This window comes from Gopherus flavomarginatus, chromosome 5 (genome assembly GCF_025201925.1).
Source record: "Gopherus flavomarginatus isolate rGopFla2 chromosome 5, rGopFla2.mat.asm, whole genome shotgun sequence".
Lineage (NCBI taxonomy): Eukaryota > Metazoa > Chordata > Testudines > Testudinidae > Gopherus > Gopherus flavomarginatus.
Window position 1 is genome coordinate 67,202,395 of NC_066621.1, and position 23,357 is coordinate 67,225,751.

A 23,357-nucleotide genomic window follows, 5' to 3' on the forward strand; every position below is an offset into this window, starting at 1 on the left:
TAAGGGCACATGATACAGAACACTGCTTAGTCCATTTTGCTTTAGTTTGGTATGGTATATATTTGGATAAATGATTACTCTCCATTTTTCTAACATGCAATACAATTGTAATACCTATAATCTCTTTCAAAAGTGCATCTAAAATATGTTATTGAATCAATAATACATCTGCAATTAATTTTTAATAACATACTACACAGAAACAAAATTTCAGTTGGGACAAAATCTCATTGAAAAGCAAAAATGAAACTTGCAATGTCTGTTTACAGAAGGTAAAAATTATAATGGGTTCCCATTTTTGGGATCTAGACTCTCAATGCATTACTGTTAAAAAGACCTGCAACTGAATAATCTTTGATCCAGACTGCTGAAGCGGAAGGTACAAGGGGATCTGGAGGTGGCAGATGAAATGAGGAAAGAAAAAAAAGTGGGGGGGGAGAAGATGATCCCTTTGTGGAATAATTCCTAATTTCTTGGAAGCAGTATCATTTCTGGGGCTCTGTGTGGATCTTGTTAGCAGGGACAGGAGGAAGTGGAATAGGGGACCAGACATTCAATGGAATCGTCTTTTGCCGAGGTAGCAGGTATTGCTGAAGATACCTCATTAGGAGTTAATGATGACTGAAGCACCAATTACTTACACTGGACTCATCAGAAGATGCTAATGCACAATCACAAGGGGAGTCAGCCAATAGCCACATGACCCCTAAAGGAGCTCTGTTACAAGTGGGGAATGGAGTGAGGTGATTGTCAGTAAGATAAGGGCTTTTCTGTCTTGAAGGGCCACAAGATTTGTGGAGTTTAAAGGATTCTTTTCCCCACTGAAAACATCTCTATTTCAGGGCGTGACTGCTTGGAAACGCTTTAAGATTGGTGTTATGGAGTTTCGTACCAATTCTGGCTTCTCCCCCATCTACTCTTCAAGTGGGTATCTTCACAGGAAGGTATAATCTAGCATTAAACTATTAACCAGCTTAATTAGTGAGTAGTGCTTGCTGGCAAAGTACTCAATGTACACTGGCAAGCATAATTTCTAATAGCAAGTTGCTTGATCTAATAGCAAGTTGATAGGCAGAACAAAATATCCCCAACTTCGGGGGAAAGGGGGAAATGGTGGGTAAGTGAGGATCTTCTGTCATAGATACCTTATGAAACAAGAATAACATGATAGGTATTGTCTAATAGAATCAAATAGGTTAAAGTAGTTCTGCCATTGACTGCTATAACAACAAGAAAATGACCTTTTAAAAACTGAGGATAAACACACACATACACTACTGAAAACTCCAGGGGAATCCAAAGGACTTATAAATGGTGAGAATGAGTGCTGGACCACTCTGAACTTGGGAAGAAATTCTAAATCACCATAGACTAAACCTGGGTTCATGATGTGATAAAGCCCAAGAACCAGTGACTTGAAGAAAAAAAATATGTAGAGAACTCCAAGAGACTGCCCTAAGATTCTCCTGGATAGGAAATTATCTCAGGCTGACTAAAAGCTTACCAAACTTGTCTTAACATTTCTCTGTCTCTGCTGAAGATTCAGGTCTGCTAAGGAGAAACTGTATGAGATGCAAACAGAAAGCCATTACAATATGGATCTCTTGGACATAGTTTGAACTAACATATTGGTGGTCAAGTGAAACAAAACTGGATAGACGCTGCTTCATATAAAAGTTGAAAGAACTTTTCAGTTCTTATTTGCTAAGATGTATTTCAGTGAAACAGGATGTAGGAAAATATTGGCAGGATATTAACTGGTAAAGGTGTAACTGTCAATATTTGGGGAAGAATTTAGCCTGAGTCCACTACAATGCTTCATCCTTACGCAAGCTGGTGTAGTGCTGTTCTGTTTCCACAGCCACAACCCACTGCTAAATCTTTTTGGCCAGATCCTCTGGACTATCTGAACTGTGCTCAGCACAGGAAAGGGAAGTCACAAAGGTTCATGTCACCTTTGCAGCATCCTAATCCTGTGGCCAGTTGGGGACCAATCAGTTTTCTGGCATAAGTAAGTTAGTTCAGTCATCTTTATAAGGAGCAAGAATCGGATTTACCATGGCAGACAGAAATCCAGAAGAATCATGTAACTCTTTTCTTCTGAATGTACTCAGGACTTCTGCTGCCAGAGGGAAAGCAAGAAAGGTTCTCCTCAATGAAGTGAGAAAGCATCCATCGCTGCTGTGGTCATTTCTTGATTTCTGGAGCACAATACTGGTAACTTTCTGTTCAGAATGTAAGAAACAGATCTTTCTGGTCTATTTTTCTTGAGAAATGTTTATTCCACCTCTAACTAATCAAGGTATCAATCCTGGCGGTCCATTACTGGTCATCTGAACCTGGTTGCAATTCATGCCAGGCAGGTGGAAACCAGAAATATTCAGAGTGATATTTCCCACCTTTTTAACCATGAGGACCTCCTACCAGGAGTACAGATTAATCTTATGTTGCTTACTGAGTACAACTTTGTGTCCTAATTGTATGCATATAAAATTCTGACCTAAATACAGCCACACAGTCTTTGGAAATAACAGGTTCTGAAAAATCAGAGGGATAAAGGACTTCCCCGAACTCCAGGATATTCTTGTAGTGTCTGAATTTTGAAAAGAAGCTACATTTTGTAATTATGAAACTCTTTGGAATAGGTTCTCTTCCCCATAATGCATACATAGATAGTTCATTCTTCATTGTAAATTCTCAAAGCTCTCAAAAAGTCAGTTCTTGAAGGTATTTTTTTCATATAGAGATACTGAGTGTGACTAGAGACACCATGGTATCCTTTTAAGAGTGATTTACAAGGTGATATGCCATAGGCATTATCAATAATGTTGCAACCATCAGATCCAAGATCTGCAGCATGGCCCTGGCCAATATCTGCCGGCAACAACATAGCTTTTTTACAAAATCCAAAGTATCTTTGAGCCATGTTTAGTAGAGATTTTAAAAAATATTTCAGTTGTCTCATGCTTGTTAATCTGGGATTTGGGTGTAGTTTATGATTAATATAAGTCAGACTTGGGCAAACTACGACCCGCAGGACCATCCTGCCTGGCCCCTGAGCTCCTGGCCAGGGAGCCTAGTGCCTGGCCCCTCCTCCGCTGGGCAGTGTGGGGAGCGCAGCTGATTCTGGCCGAGTGTCGCGGCTGCAAGCTCCTGCAGCTGGAAAAGGGGCAGGGAGGGGGGTGTTGGGTAAGGGAGCAGAGGGTTCTAGGGGACAGTCATGGAGGAGGCGATGGTTGGATGGGGTGGAGATTCTGTGCGTGGTGGTCAGGGGATGGGGAACAGGGAGGGTTGGGAGTGGGAGTCCCGAGGGGCCTGTCAGGAGGCGGGGATGTGGATAGGGGTCAGGAGGGCAGTCAGGGGACAAGGAGCAGGGGGGCTTGAATAAGGGGGGTGGGATCCCGGGGGGGTAGTTAGGGCCGGGGGTCCTGGGAGGGTGTAGTCAGGGACAAGGAGCAGAGGGTGGTTGGATAGGGGGTGGGAGTCCCCGGGGGGCCGTCAGGGGGTGGGGGTGGGGATAGGGGTCAGGGCAGTCAGGGGACAGGGAGCAGGGGTTGGATATGGGGCGGGGGACCCTGGGAGGGGGCGATCAGGGGACAAGGAGCAGGGGGGGTTGGATGGGTTGGTGGTTCTGAGGGGGCAGTCAAGGGGTGGGAAGTGGGAGGGGGTGGACAGGGGGCAGGGGTCAGGGTGTTTGGGGAGGCACAGCCTTCCCTACCCAGCCCTCCATACAGTTGCGCAACCCCGATGTGGCCCTCAGGCAAAAAAGTTTGCTCACTCCTGATATAAGTGATATCACATCCTGGCAGTGAGTTGAACAAATCCTTGAACTCTTCCCAGAGTCTTTCAATCTTCATAATCCAAAAATCCAGACAAGGGAGCAACTGCACTTCAGTTCTGGGGAGATATTGAGCTAGATCCTGGCTCTTCTTCTGACTGCTTTATGATGTTCTGGTGGTTCTAAGCAGCTGTTAAGCTTGCAGCAAAGCATGCTTGCACAGGGGGAATTATTGAGTAGTATAGAACCACCACAGTGGATCTTGTACCACTCCTTTCCAGGGACCCATTGCAAGGGCAAAAGGGATCAAAGCTGGGATGTTACTATGTCCTGGTAACCCTTGGATGCTAAAATGCCGCCTGGGGCTGCTAGCAGTTGGACATAAATCAGAGTAGCCCTGAGGCTGATCTAATTTATGGAGTCACTGAACTGTCCCTGACTGGTATCAGGATGGAGGAGCATGAAAAGTGGCTGAAAGCCTAATTTGCATTCCTTCCTTGTGCCAAGTTAATCTGAACTAGAGCTGAAGATCTAGCCCAATGTATTATCTAGCTATTTCGCTATCATCATAAACATTCAATATATACATGTGATATTGATGCTGGCCTACAAAAACAAGAAAAATAACTTTCCCCCTGAGAAATCTTACATTCAACTTTTAACTATGATATATTTCTCTGTGTATTGCATCTATTAAGTCCAGCGCACTTACCAGTCTTCTTTTTTCAGCAACAGTAGAATTACTTAACAAAGCAACATTCTGAATATTCTTTCTATGACTGACACAGGTATACAAAGGAGATATGCCCAGGACAAGCTCCAGTCCTCTTACTGAACATTTTTGCCTCAGGAAATCCTGAGCTTCGAATAAAACCCCTTCCCTCTTTTGTCTTGTATTTTTAGATTGCTGACAGTTTAGTTATGATTTTTTGCAATGATTTTTCCTAATACTGCTGAATTTGAGTGCATGCTCAAACGTTTATATAATTCTGTAACTTAGCATGTTGCTTTACAGAGATTTAAGTAGACTGATTCTGAAAAATCTGCAATCTGAATTAGACAAACAGAATATGAAGAAAGACAGACTATGTAAAAAGGAGGGATCAGGAAAATAATGCAAGTCATCACAGAGTGAGCAAATCACGTGCATTCTGAGTGAGTATTTTTAAGTATGGACTGATATCAAGAGAATGTAGTACACAATGTGGCATGGAAGTTCATAATGGTTAACAAGTGGAAAGAAGTGCATTTTAAAGAAGGATATGAAGGAGGAGTGTGAGGATGGTTGGCAGGAAAGGGAGTTAGCTTTTCACATACAGGGACAGCATAAAAAAGTAGTAATGAAGGCAAGAGTAAGAAGAGATGACAAAGGGAATCACAAGAAGAGAAGAGTGCAGGGGAGTGAAGTGGGCGGCTATCAGAGAGGAGATCCAGTGCTGGGGACTGTTGAGGTGGACAGACACATATGGGTAAAGGGAACAAAGTGGTTGAATGTGGAAGAAACAATTTATAAAATAAAAAGTGGGTTCAGTGACTGGAAAGTGCTTTGATTGGTGAACACATCAACTGAATGTATGGTTGTCAGGGCTGCAGTCACATTAGACACCAAACCAAATAACTGGTAAAGGTGTACATCGTACTCTAGGATTTAGCATACCAGAAACAGATCGGTAAGGCTCAGAGTCCAACATCAAGAGTATCCCAGGTTGTGTATTACATAGTGAGAGATGCCTGACCAGGGCTTGAGCGTAGACTTCAATTTGATCTCCAGGCTCGAGGTGAGCATCCCAGGGAGTGACATTAAGGTTCTAATACCAGTGAACCCATTAACCTTTGTCAGAAACCTTTAATTTCAGGTCAGACTTAGGAGAACTAGTGAAAATGTTCTAAAGGTGTTAAAGCACCAGTGGCTAGTGGAATAATTTTACCCCAAAATTTGCAGGGGACAGAGAAATTCCTGCAAGACCCTAGCTTATGAACAAATTCAGGCTGGAAATTAGAAGATTTCTAACCAACAAAGGGGTGAGGTTCTGGAACAGACTACCAGTAGGAGTTGCGGAAACACACAACTAACTAGTTTTAAGAGATAGCTGGACAAATTTTTGAGTGCAACTGTATGATGGGATTGTTTGTGATGATAGGAGGCAGAGCTTAACAGCGATGAGACTCACTTCCAGTTTATATTTTCCTAAAAGATTATGCTTTAGCGGTTCAGCCAGCCACTGGCAGGGCGTCAGGAAGGGACTTCTCCACCTGCAGTGTATTCTTGGTGGTGAGAGGGGTTATCTCCTACCACAAAGCATCAGGGAGATAGAGAGAGAGCTCTGGTCTTCCCTGTCAGATGTCCTGAGGTGGTACCGAGCAATCTCTCATTCAGGTTCTTGCTCACACGCTCAGGGTCTAACTGACCTACATATGTGGGCTTGAGAATAGATCACCCCCTGGCTCAGACTGCTAGTGACCTTGGGGCTTTTTTGTCTTCCTCTGCAATGTGTGCGTGCGAGTCACTTGCCAGGATTATCTGGGTACATCCCAATTAATCATTTCCCTGCCATTGCAGGGGCCTTGGACACAGGTGCACCTCAGTCCCTCCTATTCTCTGCCCGTAGCACATAATAGTTTAGTCTCCTGTGAGCTCTAATACTTTGGTCTGATTAAGGTTGCTGGGTTCAATGTATGGGTGCTAGAGTGACCAGATGTCCCGATTTCATAGGGATAGTCCCGATATTTGGATCTTTTTCTTACATAGGTGCCTATTACTTCCATCCCCTATCCTGATTTTTCACACTTGCTATCTGGTCACCCTAGTGGGTGCTGGGTGGTGTTAGTGGCCTGTGATATACAGGAGGTCAGACTAGATGACCTGGAGGTCCCTTCTGGCCTTAAACTCTATGACTTTGCTTCCCTACCACCAGATACAAGTTCCAACACCACAGGCTGTCAAACCCTATCTTTACTCTGCTTGTTGCTTGCTTGTTCACTTCTTAGCATAGGAACTCTAATGCTTGACTGAGGTTCCTAGCTGCTCCCATAATATAAATAGCAAACAATAATGTTATGTCCTCACTTACCCCTTTTAGAAAACAAAAACAAAACAAGTACCAAAAAGATCCTCAGCTTACACTATGGCCTCTTCCTGCTTCTCCTTCTATAGTACCATCTTGGACTGGTTCCTTCCCTGTGGTGCAGCAATCTTTAGACAGCATGCCAAGCCTCCATCCTCCCCTAAATGCTCCTCTCTCTACTATTTCCCTTCCAGATTTCTCTTAATGTGAGAATGTAAAAGCTCTTCTACTTCCCACAAACTCCTTAAATGTCTCCTCCTCCAACCTTCCCTTCTTAAGACTCTTCCCCAAATCCTAAGCTTTCCTATATCAGAAGCTCCCAAACTCTCTCCTCCAGCCAGCTGATGCACAAAGCAGCCTCAGTCTCACCTCTTCTCCTCCCTGCCCATTCCTCCAAAGCCAGCCACAATTAGTCATGGCAGGAAGAAACACATTGCTTCCCCCCCCCATAATTGTGACCATGACTATGGTCTCTTTCAAAACAAGTGGCCCGGATGCTAAGCCACAGACTTTTCATTGTAGTATCAGACTCTCATTCCTATGAGGACTCTTTTTTTTTTGGCTTTCTGCTTCAACTTTAAGTCAGACTTATAGTCTGTTTCTAGGGAGGCCAACTCTACCCTGATGCACCTTCCCCAGGACCAGACTGCTCCAGGTAACATGTGAGTATACCTCACACTCAGCAGAGGAGTCATGGTCTGCTCCAAGACACCACAAGCAACTTTCCAAAAGGGGGACATCTTCTCAGTTGCATCTGAGCCACCTCTTGAACGAATCCACAAAAAAAAGAGACAAATTACAAACAGAATCCTGTGAGGTGAAGCCAACTCTATTCACCATATAAAAACTTCATTTTCACTTAACACTGGAAGACAGCAAATGATAATATAATTATAAAACTAAAATATATTATTATAAAAACTATAATATATTCAATATTAAACATTGTAGCTACAATGTGTGTGTCTTTAAAAGAATATCAAAGTTAGCTCTTCAACAAACAAAAGCAAGAAAGGAATGGACAGTTAGAATCAGTGCTTATTTAGAATTTTACTTGAGGGTGTTCCCATCACTCATGAACTGAGAGCACAGACCAAGAACGGACACCTATTATAAATTACTTATTTTTGGAGAATCAGTATGTTTCTAACTTTAGTTAATAAAATAAATTATTGTTATTATGGACATTCAGAGAATCAATAAAACGTAGACCAAACTCTGCCCTGTCCACAAAGTAAGTAAAATTCACATTTTTTTTACTTTATAATATGCCTTACCATAAAAATCAAGATTGCTTTAGGAGGAAAATGTATCACCTGAATAAATACAATATAGTTTAAAAAGTAGGTAAAACTGAAATTCTCTTCTTGATACATTTCCTATACTAGCCAGTTATCAAAGTTGGATTTTAATCATGCTGATTACAAGAAGCGCCTAATTAAATACTTTTAATGAATTTCTACTGAACAACTTTGGGTGACTGACTCTTAAGCATATCAAATATATATAGAAGAAAGACGACAACTTGATATGTTACATAATATGACACATAGTGCTTGTTATGTAAGCCCTTTAAATGTTAATTTTTTATTAAAAAGTTCCATCCTTCTTGTCAACATATCATTAACAGCAAAATGAGAATTAAAGTTAAAAACATCTCATTTAAAGTGCTCAAGTATAGGGTGAGGCATTGCACAACATCTAATGACACACATGGCCTGACAGAACTTGTGCTGGATAAAAATGCCAAAACAGACTACTTTCCGGGTTGTCAACTTCCAGCGACAGATATTTAATGACTAATTAAATGGTCTTGTCACATTCTTGTCTAACTAAAACTTAATGTGAAATAACTACAACACAATTATAGTGCACAATACATTTCAGGTGCTTCATTCATTTCTTACAGTGGAAACAAATGTGAAATTCTAAAGGTGAGTGTAACCCAACATGTATGTATATTTTATTCGCCACTGTTATGTGGGACTATTCCTTTGTATATTATTACTGGAATTTGCAATACCTGAAAGCTTGCACAGTACTTGATTTTTGCTGTTCCAAATTAAGCTATGTAGATTTTGCGAAATCATTTAAAGACAATCTAGCTTATTGTTTTCCTTTGAAGATAAAATTTGCACCCTATAGAGTACAGAAGAAAAACACCTGACCTGGGAGGGTTTGAACACCATACCAGAGATACCAACACTCCCTAATTCTTTGTAATCCTCCCAGTTTTTACACGTAATTATGAAATTACTAATTCAGGTTTATATGTCCGAATTTTGCAAGTACATACACTCTATATATAAAATATATGTGTATATGTCACTCACCACCAGCTGGGTCTGATGAACACAGCAAATAGGGTTGTAGCCATGGGGGACATTATTCTCTACCATCCATCTGGCACATGTGCAGATCACGCAGTGACTAGGTAGGGAGTGCTGCTGGATTCACTGTCCACACCACAATCTGCATATTGTGTGCTAACTACTCTGTGTGGACCCTGCTGGACTACTGTTAACACTCTAGGTATCAATGAAACCAGTGCACCAAACCCCAGTGACAATTGCTGCAACTTGTCCCCGATCAGACCCTCACTGTGCAGTCTGTGGGGGAGGAGAAGCTGGAGGGGCAGGAGGAGATGGCAGTGGCAGCAGAGGTGGAGAGAGGGAATATTACAGAGCAGGGAGAAGAGGATGAGGATCATACTGGGAAGGAGGTTCAGGCCTGGGACCGGCCAAGGTAATTAAGGGCCCTAGGCAGCATAGGAGTGCGTTTCTGAGGACCAATTCTCTGCTTCTGCCTGTTTGGGGGTGAGGGTTAGGGGCACAGTGACGATGGCAGGTTCCCCCCCTTTGCCTTAGACAGGGAGAGGAGGGAGGAGAGGTCCCAGGTTTTCTGAGGCAGGGGAGGAAAGAGGAAAAAGGGGAAGAGACATCCCAGTTTCTGCAGGGAGAGAAAAAGGGGCGGGGGAAAGAGAGGTCTAGCTTTCTAAGAGTATGTCTACACTATGGGATTATTCTGCTTGTACATAAACCGGTTTTGTAAAACAGATTGCATAAAGTCGAGTGCACGCGGCCACACTAAGCACATTAATTCGGCGGTGTGCGTCCACGTACCGAGGCTAGCATCGATTTCTGGAGCATTGCACTATGGGTAGCTATCCCGTAGCTATCCTATAGTTCCCGCAGTCTCCCCTGCCCATTGGAATTCTGGGTTGAGATCCCAATGCAAAAACAGTGTCGCGGGTGATTCTGGGTAAATGTCGTCACTCAATCCTTCCTTCGTGAAAGCAATGGCAATCATTTTGCGCCCTTTTCCCCTGAATTGCCCTGGCAGATGCCATAGCATGGCAACTATGGAGCCCGTTTTGCCTTTTGTCATTGTATGTGTACAGGATGCTGCTGACAGATGCGGTACTGCAGTGCTACACAGAAGCATTCATTTGCCTTTGCAAGGTAGCAGAGACGGTTACCATCCCTATTGCACCGTCTGCCATGCCACTGTAAATTGGCGATGAGATGACGGTTATCAGTCATTCTGTACTGTCTGCTGCTGTCATGGGTGCTCCTGGCTGGCCTCGCTGAGGTCGGCTGGGGGCGCATGGACAAAAATGGGAATGACTTCCCAGGTCATTCCCATCTTTATGTTTTGTCTAAAAATAGAGTCAGTCCTGTCTAGAATATGGGGCAAGTGTACTAGAGAACCAGAGAGCACAGCCACTCCATGTCAGAGCCCCAGAGATCTGGCAGAAATAATGAGCTGCATGCCATTCTAGGGGGTACCCCTGCAACAACCCCACCCGTTGCTTCCCTCCTCCCCCAACCCTCCTGGGCTATCGTGGCAGTGTCCCCCCATTTGTGTGATGAAGTAATAAAGAATGCAGGAATAAGAAACACTGACTTTTTAGTGAGATAAAATGAGGGGAGAAAGCCTCCAGCTGCTATAATAGTCCAGGTAGGACATTAAAGGGTGGCAGGGGAGAGGAGCCCAGCCTCCTGCTGCTATGATAGTCCAGGCAGTGAAGAATCTTTTTAGACATGAAAGGGGAGGACGCTGATGGAGCTCAGCCACCAGTTGCTATGATGAAGATGGTTACCAGACGTTCTGTACCATCTGCCAGGAATGACTGGGAGTCATTCCCATTTTTATCCAGGCACCCCCGGCCAATGTCACCGAGGCCAGTCAGGAGCACTCACGGGCTGATGACGACGATGGATACCAGTCACATTGTATCGTCTGCCACCGGGAAGGGGATGCTGGTGTTCAGCGCTGCAGCACCTCGTCTACCAGCAGCATGCAGTAGACATAGGGTGACATTGAAAAAAGGTGAGAAACATTTTTTTTCCCTTTTCTTTCGGGGGGGGGGGAAGGGTGTAAATTGACGACATATCCTCTGAAACACCCAGGAAAATGGTTTTGACCCTACAGGCATTGGGAGCTCAGCCAAGAATGCAAATGCTTTTCGGAGACTGCAGGGACTGTGGGATAGCTGGAGTCCTCAGTACTCACTCCCTCCCTCCATGAGCGTCCATTTGATTCTTTGGCTTTCTGTTACGCTTGTCACACAGCACTGTGCTGTGGCCTCCGTCTATCATAGCCTGGAGATTTTTTCAAACGCTTTGTCATTTTGTTTTCTGTAACGGAGCTCTGCTAGAACAGATTTGTCTCCCCATACAGCGATCAGATCCAGTATCTCCCATACAGTCCATGCTAGAGCTCTTTTTGGATTTGGGACTGCATCGCCACCTATGCTGATCAGAGCTCTACGCTGGGCAAACAGGAAATGAAATGTATAAGTTCGTGGGGCTTTTCCTGCCTACCTGACCAGTGAATCCAAGTTCAGATTGCTTTCCAGAGCGGTCACAATGGTGCACTGTGGGATACTGCCCGGAGGCCAATACCGTCGATTTGCGGCCACACTAACCCTAATCTGACATGGCAATACCAATTTCAGCGCTACTCCTCTTGTCAGGGAGGAGTACAGAAACCGGTTTGAAGAGCCCTTTATAGCGATATAAAGGGCCTTGTTGTGTGGACGGGTGCAGGGTTAAATCAGTTTAACGCTGCTAAATTCAGTTTAAACGCGTAGTGTAGACCAGGCCTAAGAGAAGAGGTGAGGGGAGGGGCGGCAGGGAGGAGACAGAGGTCCAAGCAACCTCCCTAATTCTTTTCATAAACAACCCTAAAAGTTTCAGAGTAAGGTTGGCATCTCTGTGATACAGGCAGGAAACCCAACTATAGTAGTAGCAAAATAAGAAAATGCTTTCTCCTAGTACCACAGGCTGGCTGAATACCTGAATTCTGTATCAATATATCATTAGTTTTATTGGAGCCAATATTTTGGTCCTCCAGTGAACTCAGAAAATAAAACAACCATATTTCTCAAAAAGGAATATCCTATTACTGTAAATATTTGCAAATACTGTTGCTTCCACTGTATGTTCAGTATCCTGACCAATTATCACTTCATAAATAACAGAATGATATTAGTGTTGAATTTCAGACTGAAAAAATGAAGTAATACTATTGGCACTTACACCAAGATTTGAAGGCTTACTGCCTGTTCTACTTGATTGGAAGACTACTTGCATTGGCTAGTAAGAAGTAGACTTTTTTAGTATTGTTTTTTCAAACACGTACAGCTCAGCACAGCTGGTTACCACCACAATAAGAGTAAGTTGAAGTAAGTTTAGAATCCTTCAGTCTATTTAGAATCAGTCTGGCAATTAGTAGTAGTTTATTTCTTATGCTATTTGGAGAATGAAGAATTATTAACATCATAAAACCAGCAATAATATTGACCACCACCAAGGGCTCACTTCTATTCCTACTCTGCATCAACTTACATAAATGTGAAAAACTCAACAACAGTTGCTAAATAGATAACCAAAACTAAAGAAATTTCATCTTGTTGTTTATAGCAGCACCAGTTATCCAAGTTATCATTCACGCTCTGCATTTCCAAAATCTAATCTGGATAAAGAATTAGGTATTGAAAAACCAGAGAAAGAAGAATTGTTGGAGAAAAAGAACTGAGCAACATATTCTAACTTCTTAATTAAGTAAACACAATCAACTATGTGGTACTATTTTGCCATCTTGACACAGATACATCTAAGGCTTTATAAAAGTGAATAATGAATCATGGAAAGCCTAAAACAATCTTGTCACAGCTAAAGTGAAAGGTAGTATTAAGTAGGGCATCCACTCCAGTCCGCTGTTACTGCTTACCTAAGAATCTCTCTTCCCTCTAGTTTCCCTTAGTTTCAGTCTTATTTCTCCCCTTTTCATCCAGAAGTTGCAGATATGGCTTATGAAGCTGACTATGACAAAAATGATATTAATTTCTTATAGAACATGTAATAAATACATTAAAGATAATGTATTTGCTCTTTAGATTTTTTTGAAACTAGTTGACATTACTTATGATAGAGCAAATCATTTACATATGATGCACAAGAGACCAAAGAGAATACAGTAGTGTAAAATGAAGTTGTTAGTATCAAACAAGCATTACAATCATTTTCACTTTATGTACTTCTATTATTCTGTGTTCTGATACTGCATACCCCATTCTTATAAATCAATGACAGTTATTCCTTTTCCTTCTTTACCTTTCTAGCAGTCATAAAAAATATCTCAATTATTAAAAAACTCTACTTAGACTTAAATTAGGATTATGAACCTGAAAATCTTATTAGGAATGTTCACTTTGATTGTCTAAAGCTTTATCAGGTCCAATCATTATTTCACACACAGTAATATTTTTAACTTTTTAAATGCAATGTGTTGTGAATTTAGTGCTTGTAAGAGGTGTAGTGTTGACAACCCTGGGTCTTCAAACCTCCATTTTTATCCAGAACAGATACAAAGTGAGCTGGAGCAGTGCAATTTTCACTACCATGCCAATATGCCTCATCCTTTACTTGGATGTAAGGGTAGTTCAATCTTCATATCTTTTCAGTCAGTGGCCTCTGCCCACGAGGGAGCAGGCTACAACTATACTGGTGCTTTCAGGCTCCTGGCCACTGAGAACTGGAGGAGGACTACCAAAATCATTTTATATGGGCCAACAAACAGCCATCACATGGCAACAACCTTCAGTCACTATTTATCTGGGCTGGATCTGATTCAGTCACCTATGAAAACAAAACATTTATATCTCATTAGTAATCCCCTAAATCATCCACCAAGAGCACTGCATTTTAATGACTCCAAAAGAATAAAAAATGAAGAACCTACATTATGGGAAGTTACAGTAATTAGATTCATTCTCCTAAAATAGATTACCTTGAAGAGATCATTAGATGATTTCAAAATCATGGGTGACACTGTTCAACCACTGAAACTTGGTATTGTTTGGGCCCCCTACCATGACTGTAACCAACTTTGAAACCAGGTGATTACACACTGAAATGCTCCTAATGGTGCAGACACTTATTCACACCCCCATTTGGATTAGATTTGCTTTGAGGAAGGCTAATCACTTTGTAGTCTGCAATATCATGTTCTCTCCAGAGCTGCAATGGCACTCCGGATATGAATCACTAGTATGATAGTTCCAATGGTGCATATAGTCTTCCCTCTGCCATTAACAGTGGACTGGTCACTCCCTAGATGGTCTGTCTGGTCCACTTTCTGCACTCCTCTAAGCAGGGATCAAGTTTTGCAGCAGTAAATTTCCTGTACAAATAACAATGTATCATTATGGAGGTCATTTGCATGCTATTTTCACAGATCTCAATCTCTTCAACAGCAGTCTATTTCATATTGCTTCAATCACTAGCAAATCTCAGAAGTAGTGTACTGTGAGCATACTGCCAACTGGCCTGAGGCTGATGTGGGGGCATTGGTGACCATGCAGAGACTATCTAGCTCTGCAGTTCTCAACCAAGAGTATACATTCCCCTAAGAGTACCCAGAGATCTTCCAGGGGGTACATCAACCCATTTAGATATTTGTCTAGTTTTACAACAGGCTACATGAAAAGCACTAGCACAGTCAGTACAAACTAAAATTTCATACAGACGAGGACTTGTCTATACTGCTCTATATACCATACGCTGAAAGGTAAGTACAATATTTATATTCCAATTGATTTATTTTGTAATTGTATGGTAAAAATGAGAAAGTAAACAATTTTTCAGTAATAGTGTGCGGTGACAATTTGTATTTTATGTCTGATTTTATAAGCAAGTAATTTTTAAGTGAGATGAAACTTCGGAGCACGCAAGTCAGATCAGACTCCTGAAAGGGGAACAGTAGTCTGAAAAGGTTGAGAGCCACTGATCTAGCTAAACTCAGCAATAAGGAACACTTTGGTCTATAACAAAGGTATATGAGTAACTAGCTGGGATGAGCATAACTCACAGTGGCAAAAAGTACCATGAAAAGATCTAGGGACTTATGGTCTCATACAAGACTAGGGACAATTGTAATATATTGTGTGCAGAGAGGAGATGATGTCTAACTTTTGAGGACCTGGACTAAATTCTGGACTCATCCTTCTACACAGCCTGATGTTCTAAAGAGCACATTGGTCCCAGGTAATACTGTCAGCAGGGATGAAGAGAGGAAGAAAGAGGACGTTGGCTTTGAAAACTAAGTAGTTCAGAGTGATGAGGAACTGAGTTGGAAGATGCCTGACACCTTGCTGGGATTGCAAGGTCTGTTTTGAAGTCCCAATACCCAGATTTGGCAGGGGAGATGAAGGCAGTCAGTTCAAAAAGAGGAGGATGACAACTTGGGGGTGCAACAGAGCCTTTAGCATTTTATTTTATTTTAGCGTGTACTAATAATAGCTGAAAGAACTGCTTTCTGGGTTCTTAGGACCCCATTAGTGTTTTTAATAAGCCTCAAGTGAAGGTGGAAGTGTCTACCTGTCCCCCTGCTCTTCCCAGGAAGTTGCAAGTGTAAAGAACCTCTGAAAATGAGACAACTTATATAGGTTAAATTTGAAAATGTTTGGTTTTTAAACATACAAAGGAAATTTAAAGTTATGGTGGAAATGTACAGAGGTGGAATTAAGATTAAGCACAAAAAGAAGAGCTATGTTGGTTTGTCTAGCCCTTTTCTTTCTCTTAAATTACTTTGTCATTTTTGCAGTGTTTTAAATTTTAATCCAATTTTAAATGTCTCAACTTCAGTTTTATTTCACTGTCATTAGCTAAATTATAAAAAAAGGGCATAAGGACTGCAGGTGGGAGGAAATTGCTTACAGGGACTCCTGACTAGCCGAACTTGCTGGTGAACTTCCTTGCCCTTCTCTGCCCTTTTGATAGGCCATACTTCCCTTTACTGCTGGTTCCTAACTGTTACCTCTGGCAGAGAATAGTAGGGAGGAGGTGGCAGTATATTGTGCGTAACAAGGCTGGAAATGGAAAGTGACTGGCAGAGAGGCCAGAGCTTCTCTGTTCAAGGAGATGGACTGGTAGCTAAAAACTGCCTGTCCACTTACCTAGAGGCTTTATTTCTTTCCAGGGAACCTGAGGGATCCTTTAAAAACGGGAACACAAAGTCCCTTAGGATAGGAAATGAAGAATCACTCTTAGGTTTGTACCAAAAGATCTTTCCTGTGTGGGAAGAAATCAGAACATAAAAAGCAGAGATATTCCATTGATCATGAAAACTGGTTGACTAGCTAGAACGGATACTGACGTCCAGCCAGTTGGCTAGAATCTACCTCTGTAAAATGACTTTTTTCATTAAAACAAAGGCAGTATGATCCTTATAATAGAATAACATGAATGGGAGAATTCACAGGGAATAAAGATGACAAGAACCTTGGATGAATAAAGGGAAGCATACGGACTATTTAATAAATGAAACATAAAAATAAAAGGCTGTCTTTTTCAGTTGACCTCTATTAATATAAAAGTCATATATGTTAGAGCTGGAAAAGGCCTGTTAGTTTTTTCTGCCTCCATGTCAATTTGGAATGGCTCCCCATAGAACATTCATTAGCTGAGTTTTACATGTCCCAAGTGATGACATTCTATATATTTTTTAAATATATGGGTTGTCTTTTACACCAGATGAAGTTTTATTATGGTAGAAGGATCAAATGAGTTTGACTTGTTGGAAAACTTTCAGGAAACTTCCTTCTCTTTTCAGTAAAGGTCTAATATTTATGAACTATTCTTCCTGATGGCCCAAAAACTCCACATATATCCTCTGGTCTCAGTCTCTAACTCAAGCAATCAGTGTTGGACCTTTAACGATGCAAGCCACTGTTTTATACTCCTTAGGCTGAGTGACAGTGCAAGAGCAATAAATGTACTGGTCTGTGGTTGAGGAATTTATTGGTTTCTATTTTCTTCCTCTTTGCTCCAGAGGTAATGACAAAAGAAGGAGACCAAATAGCACCACAAACAACATTATGTAGCAGCACTACCATAAGTTTCCATCAACGAGGCAGAAGAGATGCTGGAGAATTATATCAGTGAACTGGGTATAACACCAAAATATTTCTTTTAGTTGCTGCTGCCTGGCAGTTTGAAGAGGAGGAATTGGTGTGGTAAGGGTGCAGAATATTCTCCTTTATATATTAAATTGTTGAAAATAAAACTACCTCTAAGTCGTCAGATATTGTTATGGTAGAAGGATCAAATGAGTTTGACTTGTTGGAAAACTTTGTTTGAAATTATTTTCTTGTTTAATATGATTTACTCTTTGTCAAATTGTGTTTTTCATTTGGAGAAATTTGAGATATTTTCACAAAGGCTTCTTACAAATAAAATCAGGAGAAAACTTTATAATAGGCAGAATTTAATTATTGTTATACAGAAATGTTATCTGCAATATGTTTTCCAGCTTTACTTAATAATTAAATGTTGCAGCTATTGTAAACATAAAATTCAAACTGTTTAAAAATACCATCTACATTCTTTTCCAAATTAAATCTCAAATATGCAAGCTTAGAGTATCATAAATGTATATGCATCTTATATTTTTGAAATACAGTGGAGTCAGCAGCAAAGTACAACATATTCACTAAAAACGAGAACTTTAAGCTTCATAGAGCCAAGGAACAGTGGTATGACTAACATTTCAACATTACTCATAAAAAGGTGCACTAAGAATATTTATCCCCATTTATCTGCCTGTGTAAGACTCAGAACAATGGTACCTATTATTAAGACATCAAAAGGCATCATATAAATGATTCCGTTGTAGGAATGATATGAAGACGAAACTGTTCAATTCAAATGAAAAATTCATCATTGGTATACCTCTTTAAACCTAAATATAGCAGAATTCCTTGGGATACCAAAAAATCTAGAGCAAATGTAGTAAGAGGAAAAGGGGAAAGCCTGGCCTGTGCAAAGTAAAACTATTTCTGATGAATGATGGAACAGGTTTGACTCTGCAGCAAATTAAAATTTCTTTTAACTATTCCCTCCACTAAAGAGGCAAATGATAGATATTCTGCCTGGGGGTTGAAGCTGCATACTCCAAGAAACTGGTAATGGTACTGGGGAACAGAGTCTTCCACATTCAGGTTGCTGGTTAGGATCTACCCATGGCAGGTAGGGACAAAAAGTTAGTATTATATGACAATTGTTTGATAGTATACATGAAATAGACTGATAGTTTCAGTCCTGTTCTTCAGGGACAGAAGTCAACATCTCATTTGGTACCTTGTCCACAGGCTCAAAAGAAAGGCAAAGGATTACTAGAGTACCTCTAATTCCTAGGGGCAGTCACTCCAGGTCACACTGGAGGTACACAGGTGGCATGGGGTGGTGGAACTGTATTGCACATCCTGTGCTCATTCTGTGAATAAACAGATGTCCACAGTTTCTTGTAAATTCAATCTCCCACCATTTAGTTTAAAAATTTGGATACTAAATCCATATAATATACACTCCACATTTGAAAAAAATAGTTAAAAAGTTGCTCAACTTGAAGGAAACTGGTCAGCTCCCAGGTAAATATAAGAAGAGGAGCAGCTCATTTCCAGGATTTCAGTGATACTTGTAGGTAGTACTACGCTGGGAAGGAAGGAGGGTCTGTGGCTGCTAGGAGGAGGGTCAGGGTCAGGATGCTGCCTTTTGGGACTCCCCTTTCTGGGAATCACGCCCATGCCCACGCCCAACCGCATCTTTCAATGAGAACTTCCTCTGACTGCAGCCAAGTTCCACACCTCATCCCAGGAAACAGCAGGGGAGAGAGGCATATGCCTGAAGCAGAGGCCAGGGTGAGAACTTTCCCTGGCATGAATCCCAGAGCAGTTCCTAGCCGAAGATACGCAGCTGTTTATGACATGTTGAAGGTGCCAAATGATAGTGAGGCAGCCCACATGTTCAGGTGAAGGGAAGCCTTGACAGAGCCAAAACAAACACTAGGGAGAGTCTAGGTGTATTGGCATGAAGGAATTATCAAGACGGTAAAATGAGACCTGTTTCATAGCCATATCCCTTTCAGTCTAAAGTGCCCAGGATACGTATAGTTGATCTATGTGCAATTTTCTGAAGACAAGTATACTGATCCTTGAGATGCTCTTGTTTAACTTCTGCTATTCCTCACATCATGTGAACTTATTAAGATTTATTTTTAAAAATATGGTCATTTAATAAATGTGTTAGGCAATTAGCATGAAAAACTCAGCTTTAAATGGAAGTCTTAGTTGAACAACGAAAAGAACTTAATTTCTAAGTTATCTGTAAATTTCTTCCAAGGTATTTTAAAATATACCCTAAAGGGAAATTTCAAGGTAGGCATAATTTTAAAATATTTCTTTACCATTCTTCAGGCTTTCATTGTTATTATTAAAAAAGAAAATCAATGGAGGCAAATAGAACACTACCTGAATTTTAGCTGTGACATACTGTTCAGCTGTATTATTATTATTGTTATTATTCATGTTCATATGTCTGGTATATGTTTGACAAATGAATATGTTAGGTTCTTAGGAAACACAATGAATCTCTATCCACTCCATAGGAATGAAAAGACCCATTCTTAAGAATCTATAACAAATTAGTGACAGAACTACATTAACTTATCTATATATAAAAACAAAAAATGTGAAGCTAACAGGACGTGTGTTGAACTTCACTAACCAATTACTTTTTTTTTTTGTCAAATCCTATTTCCCCTTCCTTCATCTATTTGGGTTGTCCGCTTTAATTGTAATCATTTCAGGGGAGAGACCTCATCTTCAGATGTGTCTGTAAAACTCCCAACATGTTTAATTGTCTAAAGTAATAAATTGCAAAAGTGAACAAGAGACTGGAAATAAAAAGGGCTAATTACATAGACTGCACCTTGGGTCTCAAAGCCATGAAAAGGCTATACATAAATATCTGTTTGTATTCAGTGGGTTCAGAACTCCTGCAGTAGTATAAATGCATCCTGCATTAATACACTGTATCAGTAAAACTCAGAAGTAAGAATAAAACAAATAAAAGTTAATATTGGAGCTACAAATCTAATTTGAAAGTAAAAATGGTTTCTGTTTTAAAGATGTATACCCTTTGAATATTCCTGGACCTCTAAAGAGGGGACATTCTTATGGTTCTGTGAACGTATGCTACATGTCAAGAAAACTATATTTTAATACATAATATAGCCCCATAAATAGATTACATTTGAAATAGCCCTAAGATAGAACAAATCACAAAGAGGTTTGTACATGTGTTAAACCACAGAGCCAAAGTGTAGAAATAACATTCTTCTGACATCATGAATGAATGTCACTTTTATACTTTTAGGGGAGAATTTACATAGACATATTGAAATTGAAGGCAATTCTTGTGTATCATGTTTTTGTGGCTTCCATTATCCTACCCTTCAATGTATTTTATGGGACTTGTTACTTGTTAATTTTGGATATTCTTTCAATATTTCTTCAAATGGAAGGCTGAAGGAATTACTTCGGCATATTTCTACGTGTGGAGCTCACTAAGAGATTGGGGAAAAAAAAAACTACTCAGCATTCCATCACCATCAGCAAGATGCTGGGATTGTGCATATGTAAACCAAAGAAGAAAGGAAATGTGGTTAAAATGCAGCATCACATGATAGTGTGGCATTTTTTATTAGAATCGGATTGCCTCTCTTATGGCGTGATCCAACTTCTTTTAAAGTCAATGGAAAGATTGCTATTGACTTTAACGGGCTTTGGATCATACATACCCTTAATATTGTGGAAGACTGGGAATTGAGAAATGGGTACAATATATACTGAATTTCTCCAAAAATATTCATGAGATGACAAAAGAATGTATCACTCAACTGCAAAACTATTACAAATGTAATATATAGTTTTAGGCATTAGTCTTAATGGTAAAACTAACTGATGGCTATTGGAAAATCATGGAGCATGGCTTTTCTCTGTTTATGTATATAGTATCAATTTAGCTTTTCTTCTAGCTCTGTTTTAGAACTTTTAATTTTAAATCAGTTGTAAACAGTTTGGATCTGTGCCATCTCTTACCATATAGAAGACATTGAGAATCAGATCTATTTTATATTTCCACTAAAGTGCATTATGGATTCAATTTAAACAACAGGTACGCAGTATTTTATGACTGGTTAAACCATTAATCAAGATAAGTATTTGAAAGCACACGGATTTGAGTTTACTGTGCTGTTGATTGCCCAGCAACCATTTTCTACAATCATTGTTAGTAACCGAGCACTGTTCCTGGAGACCATGTGCTACCTTAGCATATGTTCTTTTCATACACTGCTTCAGATGGAAAATTAAAGACTCCAAACAAAACATTTATGTCCAGATTTTCAAAAGAACCCTGCACCTGAGGGCTTCAAATTAGTCACCTAACTGACCATATTTTAAATGTGAACGGAGCTGATTTGGGGGCATTGAGCATTTTTGAAAATCTGTTCTTAACACCAGGAAAATAAATCAATTCGGTGTTCAAAATTCTAAAATTTATTTTTACATAAAGAAGTAGTAACTGTTACCTGTAAAAAGTTATTTCAAATTATCACGAAAGGCAAAGTATGTAAATAAATTTAATTAATCTAGCCTTGCAAAATGCTCAGGAAAACTAGCCAGCTCAGGAACAAATCTACTACATACTCTTTTTCATGCATGCAATCCCCTCTCCCTCCCACTCCTAACATACAGCCACATTTAAATATCTGGATATTCTCTTTCTCAGACTCATACACACACTTTATATACCTGCATTTCACACACACATACTAGATAAGCCCCATCCTACCATTCACTCATTATTGAGCCCTGTGACTCAGTAACAAATACCCTCACTTCTGTTCGTCTCTCCCACTTAGCCTCTAATCACTCTTACTCAATTCACTTTTCATTCAGTCAGGTTTCCACTCATCATTTGCCAACTCAACTTTTTCTGTCTCACGCATGTTAGAGAGGAAGGATGGAGCAGTGGCTAGGGTACTAATTTGGGACATGGAAGAACCAGGTTCAACCTCCTGCTCTAACATAGACTTTCATGAACTTGGGTAAGTTAGTCTCTTTGTACCTTAGTAACTTTCTGTGAAATGGGGATAACAGTACTTCCTTTCCTCAAATTAAAAAGAATGTGAGGAACTCATACTATGGTAATAGTGACAATATGTACCTCGGTACAATAAGTACCTAAGACAGACATATAACTATTTTCCCATTTCCGTTCCCTCAGAAATTCATCTTTTCTGTACCCTACTGCACCACATTTTACGCTCCCCAGTCAAACCACTTCACAGCTGCAGGGTCCCCCTCAGACCTCAAAAGTTTTCCACTGAGCAGGGCAACTGAGAGAAAAGAAAGATAAAAATGCCCACAAAACAGTAAAAGTCATGAGCAGTGGTTTCCTAGCTTACACTGTTCCTGCCCTGGAGCCATGGAAACCCCTTTGTGACTGAGCCTTTGAAAGCTGGATGGGGTAGGACAAAGAGTCAGGGATCAGTTACCCTTTGCTGCATGCTTTTCCTAAATACCAGTGGAAACAGTGCTTGAACAGCTATTGGAAGTTAACATTGCTTGAAACAGATCTGCCTGTCAAGTGGGCTGTTGCTGATCTCTCTGGATCTGCTGAAACAGAGAGACAGAGTTGCAGGTCATCTGCATATTGGTGGCAACCAGTCCCTTACACATGCGCTACCTTCCCCCTATAGCTCACATACCTTTTAAACAAAAGTGATGACAGAAAGGAATCCTGAAGGATGCTACAAGATATCGGTTACACTTGGCTGCATGCTCAGAGTAGGTGAGCAATTTCCCAGCACAACTCTCTGACATCTCTCAGAAAAAAGAAAACTGGTAAAGAAAACCAACAAAAAACCCCAAATACATTCCCATCCAGCACTGCCAGGATTTATGCCATCAGCAAAACCTCATGGTTAATAGCATCAAAAGACAACTGTAAAGAATCAACATGGAAACCTCTCTTTGTCCATCACTGAGAGATCAATCAATAAGAAATAGTTTCTGTATCATAGTCAGACCCTCAGACCTTGCACCTGATTGACAGAAATAAATTAAACCTGAGCACTTTGGTTAATGCCAGAGTTGCCTTGTC

General features: G+C 40.5%; 1 protein-coding gene across 5 annotated transcripts in view; it reads right to left on the minus strand.

The window, feature by feature from the left end:
* ELP4 (elongator acetyltransferase complex subunit 4) overlaps nt 1–23,357 on the minus strand; it is a 292,776-nt gene that overhangs the window by 31,757 nt on the left and 237,662 nt on the right. Inside the window, exon 10 of one of the 5 annotated variants that reach the window (XR_007774651.1) lies at nt 16,307–16,421. The exons of 2 other annotated variants lie outside the window; for them this stretch is intronic. Coding sequence is in view for 2 of the 3 variants with exons in the window: in XM_050955141.1 (XP_050811098.1) it covers nt 13,100–13,168 (69 nt within the window). In the remaining variant the exon portion in view is untranslated. Of the gene's footprint in view, nt 1–13,080; nt 13,173–16,306; nt 16,422–23,357 lie in introns of those variants that run through there. 2 more of the 5 variants (XM_050955141.1, XM_050955146.1) reach the window with 2 other exon arrangements.